Source organism: Sorex fumeus, unplaced genomic scaffold (assembly GCF_029834395.1).
Source record: "Sorex fumeus unplaced genomic scaffold, SorFum_2.1 ptg000030l, whole genome shotgun sequence".
In the NCBI taxonomy this organism is placed as follows: Eukaryota; Metazoa; Chordata; class Mammalia; order Eulipotyphla; family Soricidae; genus Sorex; species Sorex fumeus.
This window is the reverse complement of record NW_026606087.1, coordinates 19,033,086-19,049,786: the sequence shown is the minus strand read 5'-3', so window position 1 is coordinate 19,049,786 and position 16,701 is coordinate 19,033,086. Positions and strand designations below refer to the sequence as shown.

The 16,701-nt window shown below is 53.0% G+C and overlaps 1 protein-coding gene and 1 pseudogene across 1 annotated transcript in view; both read left to right on the top strand.

The window, feature by feature from the left end:
* Nucleotides 1-8,628, top strand: part of XRRA1 (X-ray radiation resistance associated 1) — a 77,084-nt gene extending 68,456 nt beyond the window's left edge. Inside the window, exons 13-19 of the mRNA XM_056115870.1 lie at nucleotides 2,075-2,168; nucleotides 2,723-2,838; nucleotides 3,160-3,498; nucleotides 6,638-6,812; nucleotides 7,530-7,645; nucleotides 7,802-7,907; nucleotides 8,321-8,628. Of these exons, the coding sequence (XP_055971845.1) occupies nucleotides 2,075-2,168; nucleotides 2,723-2,838; nucleotides 3,160-3,498; nucleotides 6,638-6,812; nucleotides 7,530-7,645; nucleotides 7,802-7,907; nucleotides 8,321-8,568 (1,194 nt within the window). The 3' untranslated portion in view covers nucleotides 8,569-8,628. The remainder of the gene's footprint in view (nucleotides 1-2,074; nucleotides 2,169-2,722; nucleotides 2,839-3,159; nucleotides 3,499-6,637; nucleotides 6,813-7,529; nucleotides 7,646-7,801; nucleotides 7,908-8,320) is intronic.
* On the top strand, nucleotides 205-611 carry LOC130025042 (peptidyl-prolyl cis-trans isomerase NIMA-interacting 4-like; annotated as a pseudogene).
* Nucleotides 8,629-16,701: the final 8,073 nt, after the last annotated feature.

Here is a 16,701-nt window from a genome sequence, read left to right as displayed (position 1 = left end):
TCATAGGTATTTAGGGGGCTTGGTTGGTTTCTTCCATAAATGTCTGGTGGAGGGTTGAGTGGAGGAAGGATGAGGAGAGATGCAGGAGGAAATAACATGTATTACTTCCGATTTCATTGACTTCATCGAACTGCCTGGGAGCAGAGAGAAGTCTAGCTGGGGTCTGGAAAACAGACAAGGGCTAAGTTGGGAATTCATCAGCAAGTTTCGGAGATGCCTCCCAGAGGGAAAAGTGGTTCAAGAAAATCAGGGAAAGGGGGAGAAGCCTCTGGGAGTGATGTGGAGAAGGCGGCTCAGGGTCCCAAAGGTGATGGCATTAATGCAGTAACGGTCAGACACATTCTGTGTAAAAAACATGGAAGAATCATGGAAGCCACACACAAGTTAAAGTCCGGAATGCGATTCAGTAAAGAGGCCACACAATATAGTGAAGATAAAGCCAGAAAAAAGGGGGAGACTCGGGTTGGATGACCAGAGGGTCCATGGTGGGACCATTTCAAGAAGCAGCATTTGCCTTGCCCTGTGAGTGGGCTGGATAAACCTGTTCTTATGACGCTCCAGTTAAGACAAAATTTGTTTATTATATTATTATATTTGAGGGGAGAAAATAAAATTGTATGAAAAGTTGAAGAAGAAAAAAATAGACAAGTGCTGGGGCCAATGAAGAGTTTGTCCTGCCAGAGTCCAGCCCCACTGCGTTTCCTCTTTGTCCTAACTGGCTGGCTTTCACATCCCAGCACTCCTGCCCCGCCTCCCCAGGAGGCCAGGTCACCTCTCTCTCTCTCTCTCTCTCTCTCTCTCTCTCTCTCTCTGTCTCTCTCTCTGTCTCTCTCTCTGTCTCTCTCTCTCTCTCCCTCTCCCTCTCTCTTTCCCTTCCTCTCTCCCTCTCTCCCTTCTCCCTCCCTCCCTCCCTCCTTCCCTCCCTCCGTCCCTCTCTTTGTCTCTGTCTCTGTCTGTCTGTCTGTCTGTCTCTCTCTCTCTCTCTTTCTACTGGGGGCCACACCCAGTGATGCTCAGGAGTTACTCCTGGCTCTGCACTCAGAAATTACTCCTGGTAGCGCTTGAGAGACTGGATATGATGCCCGGGATTGAACCTGGGTCGGCTGCATGCAATGCAAATGCCCTCCGTCATTGTCCTAAGGCTCCAGCCCACCATGGGCCTCTCTTGTATAGCCCTTGTCCGCCTTGTAATATTGACACTCCTCTGTGACTGGCCTTCCATATTGCTGTTTCCCACTATGCAATGTTCCTTGAACACAGGATTTTGTTTTACTCATTCCCAGCCCAGAGCTTGACAAGAGCTGAGATTTGGTACCTGTTGGCCGACTGAGTGGACAGCAGTGTAGGAGAATGAGTAAATTAATCACCTGCAGGGCCTGAGCCCACCTGGGGGGCCCTCGAGGAAGCAGCCAGGTTCCTGTGCTCCCCCTGCTCCAGCCCCCCGGCCTGCATGGCCTCTGCGGGCCTCAGATGGAACCCAGCGCCTTCCCCTGTGCCCAGGCGTCAGGAAGGCCCCTGGTACAATGCTGGCCTGTACATGGAGGGCTCCCCCCTGTTCTATGGCCTGCCCTGGCGGTCCCCAGATGCTCCCCCACTGCTTCACGAGGACGGTGGATTTCTGGCCCCTGGTTTGGGCCACCTTTTAACAGGCTAGGATCTGCCAGGGCTGCCTCCCTCCACTGTCCTGCTTAGTCCAGGCCAGACTGCCATGCTCTGTCCCTGCAGCAACCAGGGCCCAGGAGGGCCAGTGACAGGCTGCAGGTGCTGGAGAAGAGGATGAAGCAGAGGACCATACCCTGATGGCAAGCAAGTGTGTCCTGTCCCCAGGCTGTGGGACTCTCCTCCCAGGCTGTGTGAGCTGTCAGCATGCACACGCCCAGCTCACAGTGTAGGCTCCACCCCCTGTAGTGAACTGGTGAAACTGTATGGTTGGGCAGGATTTCAGCTGCAAGGAGCCAGATGGGACCCAAGGATGGAGTGAGGCGACAGTGCCCACAGCTGCCACCTGCCCAGTCGGGCACCTGCTGCGGAGGTGAGAATAGGGCCAGCCTGACCCTCGTTCCCTTCTTCACAGATCAGCAAGGAAGACGCCATCCTTCCCGCAGCTCTCTTCCCATCTCTCTGTGAGCTGGTCTTTCACAACAACCCGCTGGTGGCCCATACTCGAGGTAGGGCGCCGCTCCCCCTGACCCCAGTGCCAGGAAGTAGGATGGGCACCTCACCCCCGTTGCTGCCAGAGCCTGAGGCACTGGGGAACAGAGAAACAGCAGTTTTATGGTCTCCAGGCACAGAGGGGAAACTGAGGCTCAGAGAGGTTCATCATGGTAGCTCAGCAGGAAAGAGGGTGCTGGAATGGACCCGAGGGCTATCTCAGTCCTGGGAAAGGTCAGCCTCGCAGTCAGGCCTGGCGACACCCTCTCCCACTCCCATCACATCAAAGACGGTGTGGGGCCTCCCTCCAGAGCACCCCAAGTGCCATGTCAGGAGGCTCGTGGGGGTCCAGGCCCTCTGTGGACCTCCCCAGGACCACCTGCCTTTGTGGCCTTCACGTCTTTGGGCTTGTTCTTCCTCCCTAGGGCCTGGGGGTGGCCCCAGCCCTGGAGGGTGCAAGGGTTCGCATGTTGACACATCCAGGGTTTGAACCCTTCCTGGGTTCTGACCTGAGCAACAGAAAACAAGAGAACATCCCTCAGCCGTGGCTTTGTTTCCCCCGTGGCTCCAGGCGCCCCTCCATTGCTCAAAAGCTTCCTGCAGGAGCGTCTGGGGATCCACCTTGTTCGGAGGAAAATAGTGAAGAGCAAGCACCGTATGACGATGCCCCGGAAGAAATCGCGGAAGGTGAGGCGTCCCCGGGGAGGTGCAGGCAGGGTCCGGGCAGCCAGGTCCCACGCAGCTGGGAACCAACACTCCTCGCCTTGCTCTGTGACTATAGGTGTCCCAAGGAGGGCCAGGACAGTCAGAGTGGGAGAGGGTCCCCAAGGTCATCAAACCTGCTCCCTCCCCCCAATTTTACAGAGAAACCGAGGCCCTGAGGAGCTGGGGGAAAATCAGAGGCCCAGGTACAAGCCTGGACCACCTCCCCAAAGCCCAGGTGTTATCTCTCACCTCTGTAGAGAGATAGTGCTGAGGTCACCCCTCCCCGCCCTTCTCTCCGGACAGGTGAAAACCCAGATCCCGAAGGTGCCGAAGCAGCAGGTGGTTCTCCATCAGCGGGCCATGGCAGACAGCTCCCCCTCTAAAGAGCTGCTGAGGCCATCAGAGGTGGGGCAGCCCGAGTTGCTGGACAGGATCCAAAGCACCTCCCCAAAATCAGAGATGCCCACCGAGAGCATCTGTATGACCCACCGGACCTTTGTGCCGCTGCCACCTATCTGCTCCGACTCCACCGTGCAGAGCGAAGAGACCACATCCCCACAGAGCGATGCCGCCGGCCGCGCCAGCCCTGAGCACATCTCAGAGGATGACACCAAGAGCACCGAGTCCTTCTTCCTGACCCAGGTGCCGGGCCCCATCTCCCACAGGCTCTGCATTAGCTTCAGAGCTGCCCTGTGGCTGGAGACTCCAGGGTCCAGCCCCCCAGCCCCTCCCATCAACTGTATCATGGGGCATTCTGGGAACTTCATGGATCCATGGCATGTGGAGGAGACACTCTGGGTGGGGAGGGGACTTGCTCAGTCATGGGCCTGGGGTGCAGGCATCAGGGCGCTGGCCAGGAAGTGTTCTGACCAGTTCTGTGGAAGGTTCATTAGCCGCTGCCTCTATTGGTCTGCTCAAAGTCACCTCTCTCCTGATGCCACCTACGAATCCGGGGAACAGAGGCCCCAGCCCAAGCTGCCCTCAATCCAATGGGGGGGTCTAGGAAACAAATGGTGCAGGTCGTTCAGAGCTGAGACTGGGTAAAGCTCAGAGTTGGGAGCCATACAAGGGATGTTTCTGCCTCAGACCAGGAGGACTTCCTAGAAGAGATTCAAATGAGTTGGTCTTTGGGGATGAGTTCACAGGGAGCATTTGTGGACAGCAAAGGCATTCTGGGAAGAGCAAGGAGGATGAGCAGGGTTGAGAGGAAAGACAGGAAGCTAAAATGAGCAGGTACCTCCACTGATTCGATGTCCACACAGCCGACGAGTGACACGTAGGGAAGGAAAGCGTGAGGCCAGAGGGCTTGGCAGGGCCTCTGGAACTTGATCTCTCTACCTCTGGCTCCCCATCTCTGATCCTGCCCCTCCAATCTGCTCTCCAGCTGATCTTTTCAAAGTACTCTGCTGTCCAAACATTCTTTTTGTTTGTTTTGGGGGCCACACCCAGCTATGTTCAAGGCTTACTCCTGCCTCTGCACTCAGGGATCACTCCTGGCAGGCTCAGGGGACCATATGGGATGCTGGCAATCAAACTTGGGTCAGCTCCATGCAAGGCAAGTTCCCTAACTTCTGTGCTGTCTCTTTGATCCCCTCCTGTCCATTCTCCCTGGTAATTCCTATCTTTCTTTTCCCCTAGGAATGACTTACAGTGACCTATAAATTCATAGAATATAAAAAAGCTTCAGTTTGAGCTACTCTATCAGATCTTTTTTTATAACAGAGAAAAAACAATGAGAATAAAAAATCAATAAGTGAGAATATGATAAAAGGAAATATAGACAGACAAGGAAATAAGCCCAAGGTCATTCTTTCACTCACATGCCTAGCACTGGGACTCTCATGAGAGAGGTCACTGTCGCTGTCACTGTCCTCCCGGTGTTCATCGATTTGCTCGAGCGGGCCCAGTAACATTGTGAGACTTGTTACAGTGTTTGGCATATCAAACATGTCACGGGAGCTTGCCAGGCTTTGCCGTGCGGGCGAGATACTCTCGGTAGCTTGCTGAGTTCTCCGAGAGGGGCGGAGGAATCGAACTCAAGTTGGCCATGTTGGCTGCGTGCAAAGCAAACGCCCTATTGACTGTGCTATTGCTCCAGCTCACGAGAGGGGTATATTCCCAAAATGCAATTCTGAGCTTCCTAGTATGCACACAGTAAAATCAAATATGAGTCACAGAGTCCAGAAAATGATCGTTTCTTTCTCTAATTGGCCAGGCTATGCCCTCCAGAACAGTGTTGACTAAAGTGGCAAGAGAAGATACTCTTATTGTCACCCTGGGTCTTAGAGGAAAGCTTCCAGTCTTTTACCACTGAGTGATGGTTTTTCGTAGAAGTCCTCTATTGGGTTGAGGGGTTTCCTTTCTACTCATTTGTTGGGTGATTGTTTTATGAGATGAATGGGTGCTTGATTTTGTCCAATCTTTTCCTATATTGATTTAGATGATCCAAGTGGGCTTGGTGCTTTATAGATAGGGTATTAACTGATTTCCAGGTGTGAAGCCAATCTTATATTCTGGGGATAAATCCCACTTTAATCATGGCTTGCTAGGGAGGAGTTTTGGAAGGAGCTTTAGGAGTTTTGTGTTTGTATTCATAAGAGGGTAATAGGCTATAGTCATCCTTTTTTTGTCATCATACCTTTCCCTAGCTGGGTTCCAGGGTGCTTTATCTCAGAGAATGAGTTGGGAAGGGTAGAGTTGTTCCCTTTTTGAGATTTTTTTGGACAGTGGGGCCACACCAACGGTGCTCAGCACTTACTCCTGGCTCTGCACTCTGGGATTACTCCTTCAGGTTCAGGGGACCATGGGTTAGCCAAGTGCCCACTGTGCTATCTCTCCAGTGCCCCCTCTTCTAGATTTTGGAAAAGTGTGAAGAGTTGGTGTTAGTGCTTCCTGAATTATTAGGTGGAATTTGCTGCTTAAAGTAGCACATCCTTGGATTAAAAACTCCCTTGTGGGGTGTGTTTGAAAGACTAATGCAGTCTCATTTCTTACAGGTGTACTTCCTCTTTAGTCAGTCCTCAGTTTCCATAAAGGAAACTACTTCTGTGCATGAAATACAGGCTCCTTAAGAAGTTTTCTTACCAGGTCATAAGGGAGGCTGAAAATGTGAGTGCAGACTGTTGGCTCAGATCCTGCAAACTCCATGGCTTGCTCTCAGGGTGAAGGAAAATTAAATACAATATAAGCCAAGCCACATAAGCTCGGAGGCACTTAAAAGTGCTTATTGGGACTGGAGCCATAGTACAGCAGGGTGGCATTGCCTTGTATGCGGCCAACCCAGGTTCAATCCCCAGCATCCCATCTCAAACCCCACCAGGAGTGATCCCTGATCACAGAACAAGGAGTAAGCCCCGATCCCTGCCAGATGTGACCCCAAAACAAAGTGCTCACTGTGGGCCCCGTTTTCCGCTCCAGCAGCCCCTCCCTCGGTGGTGCGCTCTGATCAGACCAGTGTTGGGCTCCCCAACATCTCCCTACTGTCTCCCCTGTGTCCCGTGCCCATGCCCATCCTTGCCCGCCACCATCCTTTCTCACCGTGAGCAGCCCACCCCTCACCACCCCCCCGCCTGTGCTGCACCCCGGGGTTTTCAGACTCAGGCTCAGGCATTACTTCCTTCAGAAAGCTTCCTAGTGGCCTGAGCTGGGTCAGAAGACTCCTGCTGCCTCACCCAGAACCATCCTCCAGGGGCCCGGAGTTTACTCCTTGCCCGGGGATGATGCAACTATGTGGTCTTGGCCTCCTCCTGGAGGGATGATGGTAGTATTCTTCCCCACACAGGTGAGCGGGCTGCCTTCCTCTATTCTCCGGCGGGGGACCTCAGAGAGCACCTCCCCCAAATTACCCCAAGAGCCAAAGATGAAGAAGGCCTCATCTGCCTCCCTCCCCAGCAAGTATCGGGGCTACGAAGAGCTGCTGTCAGCCAAGTCGGATCCCACCTTCTCGGAGCCCAAGGGTGCGTGAGGGGAAGAGCCAGCGCCTGGGGACTCTCCTCGCTGTCTGTCCCACCAGGAGAGCACAGCCCAGGGCTGCGGAGTCACAGCCTGAGCCCCTGCGAAGGCTGCACAAGTCTCCAGGAGGGACTGGATTTGGAACTCCCTCCAGCCCAGAGAAGCCCCTGATGGCACTGTCATCTGTCTCCCACTGCTGGAGTGGGGCAGGGGTTGGGCGGCAGTGCCCTCCCCGACACCCGGGTTCCACCTGTGCTGCTCTTTCTGCCTCCTGCATGGCCCTCAGCTGGGCACTCAGGATGTCGGGCTCTGAAGTTGATGGAGTTACGTGAGGGCCCTTTCCCTACAGAGCCTTTCCTTTGTGTGTGTGTGTGTGTGTGTGTGTTGGAGGCACACACACAGCTGTGCTCAGGGCTTACTCCTGGCTCTGCACTCAAGGATCCCTCCTGGTGGTACTTGGGGGACTCCATGCCGTGCCGGGGCTCAAGGCAGTTTAGCCACCTTGATTGAGGCAGACGCCCTCCCTGCTGGACTATGGCTCTGGTCTCCGCCACTTTCCCTTTGCTTCTGTGCTCAGAGAGGGGCAAGCATCACTGGCAGAAGCGCAGATGGGGAGGGGGGCACTACTGAGTTGGAGGAGCTGGGGATAAAGCAGGTGGCACAGAGCGCCAGCCTCAGCCACACAGCCTTGCTCCCCGCCCCCCCCCCCCCATCCGCTGCAGGCATCCAGAAGAACACGCAGGCTCTGCAGCGCATGCTGAAGCACCCCATCGTGTACCGCTCCAACAGGCCCAAGCTAGACCCCCTCCAGAAGCCGTTTGTCCCCAAGGAGAGAAAGGTAACCCCACTCCATCTAGTGGCACCCCGACCAGGAGCCCTACAAAAGGGTGCGCTTTCCCCACACCTCTAGGGAACCTACTATGACTTAGAAAGGGGGAGGCCTGGGTAGTGTGAGCAGATGGGATGACCCTCTCTCTCCCTCCACTTCTGTCAGGCCCAGAGGCTCCCTTTGCCGCCCCCCAGGAAGACTCGGGCGCAGCTGCTGGATGAGCTCCTCATCCGCATGCGAGACCCCCGGAACATCACAGAGGCTCCACTAGGTACCACTGGGCCCAAGATCTGTGAGCTCCGGGTCAGAACAGGGAGCTGCTGCCCTTCCTGGGTGCAGGTGGGGAAACCGAGGCCCGGGGAGTGCAGGGCCTGTTGGTCTCACAGCAGAGCGGGAGGCATGCAGAAGGGGCCCCTGCAAGCGGGCTCCCAAGGCCCAGTCAGGAGAGGCCGCTTGGGTTTTGTCTTTTTCCGTGTGTTTTGTTTTGTTTGTTTAATTTAACACCTAATTCCGGCTCAGGGCCACTCCTGGTGGGGCTGGCGGACTGTGTGGGGTGCCGGGTCGGGTCGTGCAAGGCCAGCGCCCCTCTGGCTTTAGGAGCTCTGGGTTCCCGCCCTCCCTGCCCGTGCATGCGGGAGGGGCGCAGGCTGAGGACCCCGGGCGTCCGTCCGTCTGTCCCTGCAGGGGCGATCCTGCGGCGGCGCACGGAGCAGCGGCTGATGAACCAGAAGCAGTTCCAGGAGGCCAAGCGGCTGCTGAAGGAGTTCCGGGCGCGCTACCAGCGCCTGGTGCACACCTCGCTGCGCTCCGTGTTCCAGAACAGCCAGCCGCAGGCCCGGCACGGGCTGGGCGACGGCCGCAAGTTCGGCCACTTCCTCGAGTTCATGGATGAGTTCTGCCCGGAGGCCCCGGCCGGCGACACCAAAGGCTAAGCGCTGCGCACCAGGCCGTGCGTGCTGCCCAGCCTGCGCCCCGACGCCCTCCGAGGGCTCCGCGCCCCCCCACTGCCGCCGCCGCCGCGGGCCCTGACCTCGGCCAGAGCACGCTGAGGCCTCGCTCGCTGGCCACAGAGAGTGGGGAGCTCCCCAGGACCGCCCCTCCCCGGCCAGGCAGGCCCTGGGCCTGGGCTAACAGCAATAAATAAAGAGTGGGTGCACAGCGCGGGAGTCCCTGGATTTTTCTTGGCCCGGCTGCCGCCCCAGAACGCATCCCTGACCAAAGCCTGTCCTCAAAGTCTGGCGGAGAACCTTTGGCAAAGGTGGGGGTAGGGAAGAGCAGCCGCACCCACTTGTGAGGAGCAGGGCAGGCCAGGGATAGGGTAGAAAAAGGGTGAGTGGAACCCAGAAGTAGCTGGGTTCCAAGGGCGCCCCAAGGGGGGCAGGGGGAGGGGGCGGGTGTAGGGACCAGACATGGAGGTGTCCAGGCCCCCGCAGGGCTGCTTTCCTGTTGGATGTCTTCCGCTGTCAGGGCAGGTGGGGCGGGTTGGGGAGTTTCTCCATGCTCCCATGCTCTTGGCCAGGGCGTGGTACGCAGACACCTGACTATGTAGGGTCAGTCTGCCAGGACAGCCTGTGGGCAGCCCCATGCCTGTGTGAGGACCCAGAGACCCTGGGACTGGCCTCCAGTATGTGCCTGTGGGTGTGGTCTGGGGTGGCAGGAGGGTTATGGGTCCTCAGCAAGGCACAGACCCTCACCACCTAGTGGACACTTAGGTGAGCATAGAAATGAAAGTCCAATCACAGTGCTGGGAGCCAGAGTGATTGCCTGCTGCTCTCTGCAGCCCCACAGACTCCCACATGGCCTGTCCAGTGTCCCCAGTTGTACTAAGGAGCTCAGCCTCCCCCCCCCCCCAAGAAATATTGACCCTTGTTGGGACAGCTATTGTCAGTTCTTTGTTCCTAGCAGAAAAAATTGTCCTAGTATGTTCCTTGGAGGTCTTAGCTCTGTTGCTTTACAGCTCAGAGGGCATCTGCTCTTGGCCCAGCTCAGTCACTCCACCACCTATAGGAGGAGCATCCTGGGAAAATGGCCCCGCTAGCCTTTTGCTTGTCTATTTTGAGCCTCGAATATCGAATCGAATACTCTCGGTAGCTTGCCGGGCTCTCTGAGAGGGGCAGAGGAATCGAACTCGGGTCGACCATGTTGGCTGCGTGCAAGGCAGACGCCCTACCCGCTGTGCTATCGCTCATATGCCAGACACAGTAACAACAAAGTCTCCAATGGAGACGTTACTGGGCCCGCTCGAGCAAATCGATTTTGAGCCTCATCAGCTGGTGCTCAGCTGCTGTTCGTGGTGGTGCTTGGGGACGCAGGCATGCCGGGAATGGAATCTGGGCCTCCCCAGGACAAAGTGTGCTCCGACCCAGCCCTTTGAGGTCTCTCCCCAGCCTCCAGGGAGCTTTGACCAGCGCACAAGTAGCATCAGAACTGCTTCCCCTTTTCACCTTGAGACGGCCCTAGTATCTGATGCAGGATTCTTACATTCATCACCTGAGTCTCAGACTTGAGTTCCAGGCTGCCAAGATCCTGTGGAACTCGCTTTCTTCTCTTGGAGGCTGGTGACTGAGAGAGAGAATGAAAACTCCCCGAGGGCTAGCCCAGGTCCCCCGCAGATCTCCAAATCATGGACATGTCGAATTCCTAGAAAGCAACTACAAGGCTCCCCAGTGCCAGCGACTCTGCTGCTTCTGCTGCTCAGCGGGTGGACTCAGCCTCCCTCTGGGTCCTTTTTTAGCAACTGGCAGAGTTTCCCATTTAATGCTTAAGGGCCCAGGGGTTCCCTCCTGCAATTCTCAGTCAACCTGACCAGAGGCTCACAGGGTCCAGTGTCGCAGGGGCTTCCCCAGGGTGTGCCTGCTTCGGGGGACTGTGTAGTGCTGGGGATCAAACTGGCTCTGCCATGCCACATTTCCGTGAACCCCACTCTTTCCAGGTCTTAATGAGAAGACCTAGGTAAAACTACAGAAGACTCTTTTCCAGTATTTTTTTAAGCCCCAGATATGTCCTTGAACTCTCTTCCCACAGAACGGGATATTCTTTTCCCATGATGCTCTATGACCCTTGGGGCCTGCATCCCTCCAAGATCTGATGGCATCTTGTTACGGGGTGAAAAAGTCAAGTGTACTGAATGAATGAATGGAATGTAAGTAGGCCGGGCCAGCTGTCAGAACTCGCACAGTGCTGGCTTAGGGCATTAGAAGCCAGTCCTGGCATGTTCCAGCAGGCATTGTCTGGGCACTGCCTTAAAACCACCACATCTATGGGCTGGACTGTTGACCTGGCATGCAGCTGACCCTGATTGGACACCCAGTCTTCTGGGCACCTCCAGGAATGGACCCTGAGCTCTGTAAGGTACGCCCCCCTCCCAAATAAATAAAACTGCCATGTTCCTAGCAAGCAGAAACCCACTCTGGCCTGCAGGCTCTTGAGGTGGTGCTGCAGCCTGACTCCCCGCCCCGTGGAGGCCAACTGTGGCCCTGGAAATCAGTCACCGGTTTTGTCCCATTTCCTCTCTCAGCAGTCACTTGGTTTTATTATTACTATTGGGTTGAAGTGATAGCATAGCTGGTAGGGCGTTTTCTTGCCTGTGGTTGACTCGGGTTCGATTCCTCTGCCCCTCTTGGAGAGCCCGGCAAGCTACCAAGAGTATCCCACCCACATGGCAGAGCCTGGCAAGCTCCCCGTGGTGTATTCGATATGCCAAAAACAGTAACAAGTCTCACAATGGAGATGTTACTGGTGCCTGCTTGAGCAAATCAATGAACAATGAGAGGACAGTGGACAGTGCAGGTTTTTTTTTTTTTTAGTCACTTGGCTTTAGATGACCAGGGCTGGCTTATTTTTTCTCCCATTTTAAAATCTTACATCCTAGTCTCTGTGTCACCTAGGACAGTACCAACCATTTTAACCCCTCTGGAGCAGCACCTGTCCACGTGCTGGCAGTTCTACCCTAGGCAGTGTGCCCGGGCTTTCCCACCTTATCCTCTCACAGCAATGGGGTTTTCCATCGAGTCCTATTGGGGTTAAACACAGGCATGTGTTTAAGTCACTGTTTTCTGAGATTTGCACATTTGAAGACAGGACCGGCTCCTTAATGTGGTAAGGCCTTAGACTAGATTTGTCAAATGCATGAATTCACGACTATTCAGATCCTTCTTGGGTGATGGCCATGGTGCTGCAGCCAGCACTGTCCCCCATTCTTCTGGAATCTCTGACCCATCTGTGCTTCATGCTGCCAGGTTGGCACTCACCTGTCCCCGTCCCTCACTTGGGACTTGGCTCAGTTCTTCTGAGCCTTCTCGTCTTCTCCCCTCCCAAGAATAGCCCAGAAGAAACCATCTCCCACCCCAGCTCTCAGGAGTGGCCAGTCCTGCTTGCTTCTCTTATCAGTGACCCAGGTTCTCTCCCACACCACGCTGTATCTCAAATCTTTCCTGCCATGGTAGGGTGCTTGCCTTGTATGTAGCTGACCTGGGTTTGATCCTTGGCACCATTCATGTCCCCTCTGGGCACAGTCAGGTGTGGGCCCAAACCAAATGATAAAAAAACTGAAAAAAAAAAAAACCACCCTCCTGCCCATATCAAAACCAAACCAAACTTTCCTGCCTTGAGTTACTTCCCACCCCTCTAAAGGGAGGTAAAGGTAGCTCTTGGGTTGTCAGTCTCTGTCAGGTTTAGATAAGGAGATCTAACACAGAAGATTGGATCCAAACCTTTAGCTAGTGCCCTAGGAGAGGGCTGGGGTACCAGCCTCTGATGATTTGAGCCTAGGCAGCAAAAGAAGGCTGTTGGTGTTTCCAGATTCTGGCTACTGTGAATAGTGCTGTAATTAACAAAGAAGTGCAGATGGCACTTGTGCTGTTTTTGGGCCCCTGGGGTATATTCCCAGAAACAGTATTGCTGGGTTGTATGGAATCTCAATCCCTAGCTTTTGAGGAATGCCCATATTGTTTGCCAAAAAGGCTAAATAAGTTGGCTTTCTCGCTAACAATTAACAATTTCTCCCTGCATCCATGCCAGCTTTGGTTGCAGTTGTTCTTTTTGATATGTGCCAGTCTCTGTGGGAACGTACCAAGTGCCTGATAACAGATGACTGGTTAAAGAAACTATGGTACATCTACACAGTGAAATACTATACAGCTGTTAGAATAAATGAAGTAATGAAATTTGCTTATAAATGAATGAATGTGGAGAATATCATGCTGAGTGAAATGAGTCAGGAGAGGGGTAAACACAGAATGACTGGACTCATTTGTGGAATTGAAAAAAAAACATACTATGAGACTAATACTCAAGGACAGTAGAAACAAGGATTGGTTCGTGGTTGGAAGCCTGCCTCAAGTGCTGGGGGAGAAGGCAGTTGGGATAGAAAAGGAGCCACTATCGTCGCTCTGAATAAGAACTGTATACTGAAAATTGGTGGGCTGGAGCGATAGCACAGTGGTAGGGCGTTTGCCTTGCATGCAGCCAACATGGCCGACCCGAGTTCGATTCCTCTGCCCCTCTCGGAGAGCCCGGCAAGCTACCGAGAGTATCTCGCCCGCACGGCAGAGCCTGGCAAGCTACCTGTGACGTATTCAATATGCCAAACACAGTAACAACAAAGTCTCTAATGGAGACGTTACTGGGCCCGCTCGAGCAAATCGATGAACGGGAGGACAGTGATACTGAAAATTGGTAAAGGAACAAACATGACAACCTCTCAGTATCTGTATTGCAAAGCATAATGCCCAAAAGGCAGGTGGGGAGGGGGTGGGGAGGGAGGAAAGGAGAAAAGGAAGGGGGGAAGAAGAGAGACAGAGACAGAAAGTATCTGCCATAGAGACAGGCTAGGTAGACAGTAGCAGAAGAGAAACTGGTGGGAAGGGGACATTGGTGGTGGGAAATATACATTGGTAGAGGGATGGCTGTTGACATACTGTATGACTGACATCTGACCATGAACAACTTTGTAACTCTGTATCTCCTGGTGATTCAATTAAAAAAAGGGGGGGGGGCTGTAGGTGGAGGTGGTCTCTAGGCCACAGGTGATATCAAGGCTCCCATCTTGCATCTAGATAAGGAGATCACTCCCCAAGGCCATCTCCAGAAGAATGAGAGAAACTTGTGGAACCTTGTGTCACAAAGGTGCCAGGGACAAGGAAGTTCTGTTCTCTTATCTCCACCTGGCTCCTAGATTCTTGCTAATATTTTACCACTCTTCTTTTGAAGAGGCTCACAGATGACTGGAGGTGTCCTACAGTCAGGGGAGACCGGGAGATGTGTGTTCTCCAAGGACGAGAAACTGACATTAAGCACATTCAGGGAATCCCTGAATCATGATTTCAAACAAAGGTCTTTTGAAACATCAGGTTTTGTGTATAACCCTCATGTATAAGGACTCAAATTTTCTGTGCTTTAGGAGTATGAATTGTTGAATATGTAAGTTGAAAATAACTTCGAATTTAAAAGCCAGTCGTACACCCAGACGTGCCAACTTCAGTCTTTTCCATCGTTCTGAGTGCCAAAGCGAGTCAAGCCAAGATGAGGCATCTCCCAGGGCAAAGACAGCACCAAACATTAATGCCCAGGTAGTGGCAGCCTGACCCAAGGCTGGTCTGAGATGGATCTCCAAAGACTGACTAGAAACAGATCGTTCACATTCATGAGTTAGTTTTACTATATTTTCAACTTGGGCCTGTCCTCAAGCAGGCAAATAGACATTAAAGAACATACTTTGGTACTGTTTAAACATCACACGATCCCATTTGGTCCCGGGCCATTTCCTATTGGCAGAAGGGCCCTTGAGGGGGCATGCCCTATTCTCAGTCCTCTTTGTCAAAATGTTTCTTGATGATGCCGAGAAGAGGCAGCTGGGCTGGTGTGATGAGGTGGCGGGCAGCCTACCAGACCCCAGGCCCCTTACCCATCCTAGTGGAGACGGCAGGTGGAATGTAACCTTCACACCAACACATTATTTATCGCTAGTATGAATGGGAGGGGAAGACCCTGAGGACAAATGGGTAAAGAGCACTGGGGAAAGCAAATCCATACCCTGCATTTCAGATCACTTCCCCTTGCATAGTTCTCCTTTCTCGTACTAGGACTCAGCTGTCGGCTTAGGGTTGACCCCACACAGGGCCCTGCAGAGGACAGGCAAGTCCAGGCCAGAGGCTGTGCCCACTATTGCTGAGACGGCTCCACGGCTTCTTTGGAACTCTTAACGGCTGACCCTGGCAGAGTACAGTAACCTCTTTTCACCCCATTAAAAATGAGAGGGAAGGAAGACAAACAAGCTTGGCCTTACCTTGACTTTGTCCAACTGATTTTGAACTTAAAATACCCAAGACTTTCTCCCACACAGCCAATGCATTAAGGAAACATTTACTCACAAAATGTGTGCTTTTTTTTTTCTTAGGAAAAAATACTGATAATACATAGAACAGTGTCACATTCAGCCTTGGCACTTTTCCCTCAGCCAAATGAAGGACCCTTGCACATCTGTGTCCCTTCCTGCAGAAGTCTTCTTCGGAGAGATAGTGTGGGGACATGCATTTCCAGATCTTTGGAGGAAAATCTATCCAGAACCTTCTATTCCCTACTATGCCCTGCCCCTCCCCATACAAAAAAAGCAATCCTGCTTTTCCATGGACACAAAAATTCATAGGCAGTTATGCTCAATTCTAAACTGAGGCCTAACTCTAAATAGGTGACCAACAGGCTGGTGGAGCTTTCTTTCCAGTCCTTTATGGGTTGTGATTTTCAAAGAAAAACAAAGAGCTGGCTGGCTGGTGGTGGTACTTATAAATGTGGATACACCATTACAAATCTGTCACTTCCCAAGAGTCCATATTTATTCATATGACATGTTTCCTCCAGGAATGTATTAAGGGGACATAGAGTCATTTTAATTATATGGAAAAAAATCACGACGGGCCGATAAAAAAAAACTACCCAGCAGCTTGCTGGATAGTACAGAGGTAAGGTGCTTGTCGTGCATGCAGCTGATCCAAGTTCGATCCCTAGCTCTGCACATGGTCCCCCACGCCCCACCAAGAGAGATCCTGAGCACTGAGTCAGGAGGAAGCCCTGAGCACTGCTGGGCGTGGCGAAAATTTAAAAAAATGATATAAAAAACGTCCTCTGAAACATTTGGGTATCCCACTCATTTGCAAGCAGAATGTTGTGTTTGTATATATATATGTACATAACAAAGGACTGGGTTTATTCGGACCCTTGAAAATCAGTCAAAAAGAGGGCACAGGGCATTGGAGGAACTCTTCTTCCTCAATTCTTTTTTGGTAGGGGGTACATGCAGGGTGCTCCTGGCTCTAAACTCAGGGGTCACTCCTGGCAGGCTCAGGGGACCATATGGGATGCCAGAGATTGAACCTGGTTCAGCCGCATGCAAGGCAAATGCCCTATGTGTTATATTATCGCTCTGGCCCCTTATTCTTCAATTCTTAAAAAAGAAGAGCTGGGGTTAAGTTTCAAGAGGAAGAGCACGTGCCTAGTAGCATCTGCAAGGGGCCCAGCAGATGTGGCCCCTACTTAAAACAAGGGGAAGAGGAAGTGACCTGGATGATTCCCGTGCCCACTCCAGTCACATTTTATTACTATCCAGCCTTTAATTCTTCCATCCTTTCCCTCCTGATAACCTCCCATCCCAATGCGAAACCAGGCAGGACAAAGGAGGTGAGGCGACCACGGGCTGACTAGGGGCCTCCTCATAATCTGTGAGGGAGCCGCGAATCTGCCTCATTTCTTGGGACTTAGGCTAAAAGCAGCTCAGAGAGAGAGAGATTCTTGAACTACAGACACTGGAGAAAGTTCATGTCCTCGGATGGCTGAGGAAATGGAAAGCGGGGTTGCACCCACATTCCCAAATACTGACAAGGTATCTAGAATGGTCAAGGCGCCTGTTGGGGTGGGGACATGTCCTGGAGGGGGACGGTCCGAGGTGCTCCCTAGGAAAGAACAGTCCTTAAGACCATTAACAAACTGGCCGCACATACATTCAAATACACCCCCTTGGACACGGGGCTCAAGAGGGAGGCCTGTCCTTTTATTCTGTGTTTTTCTGTGGC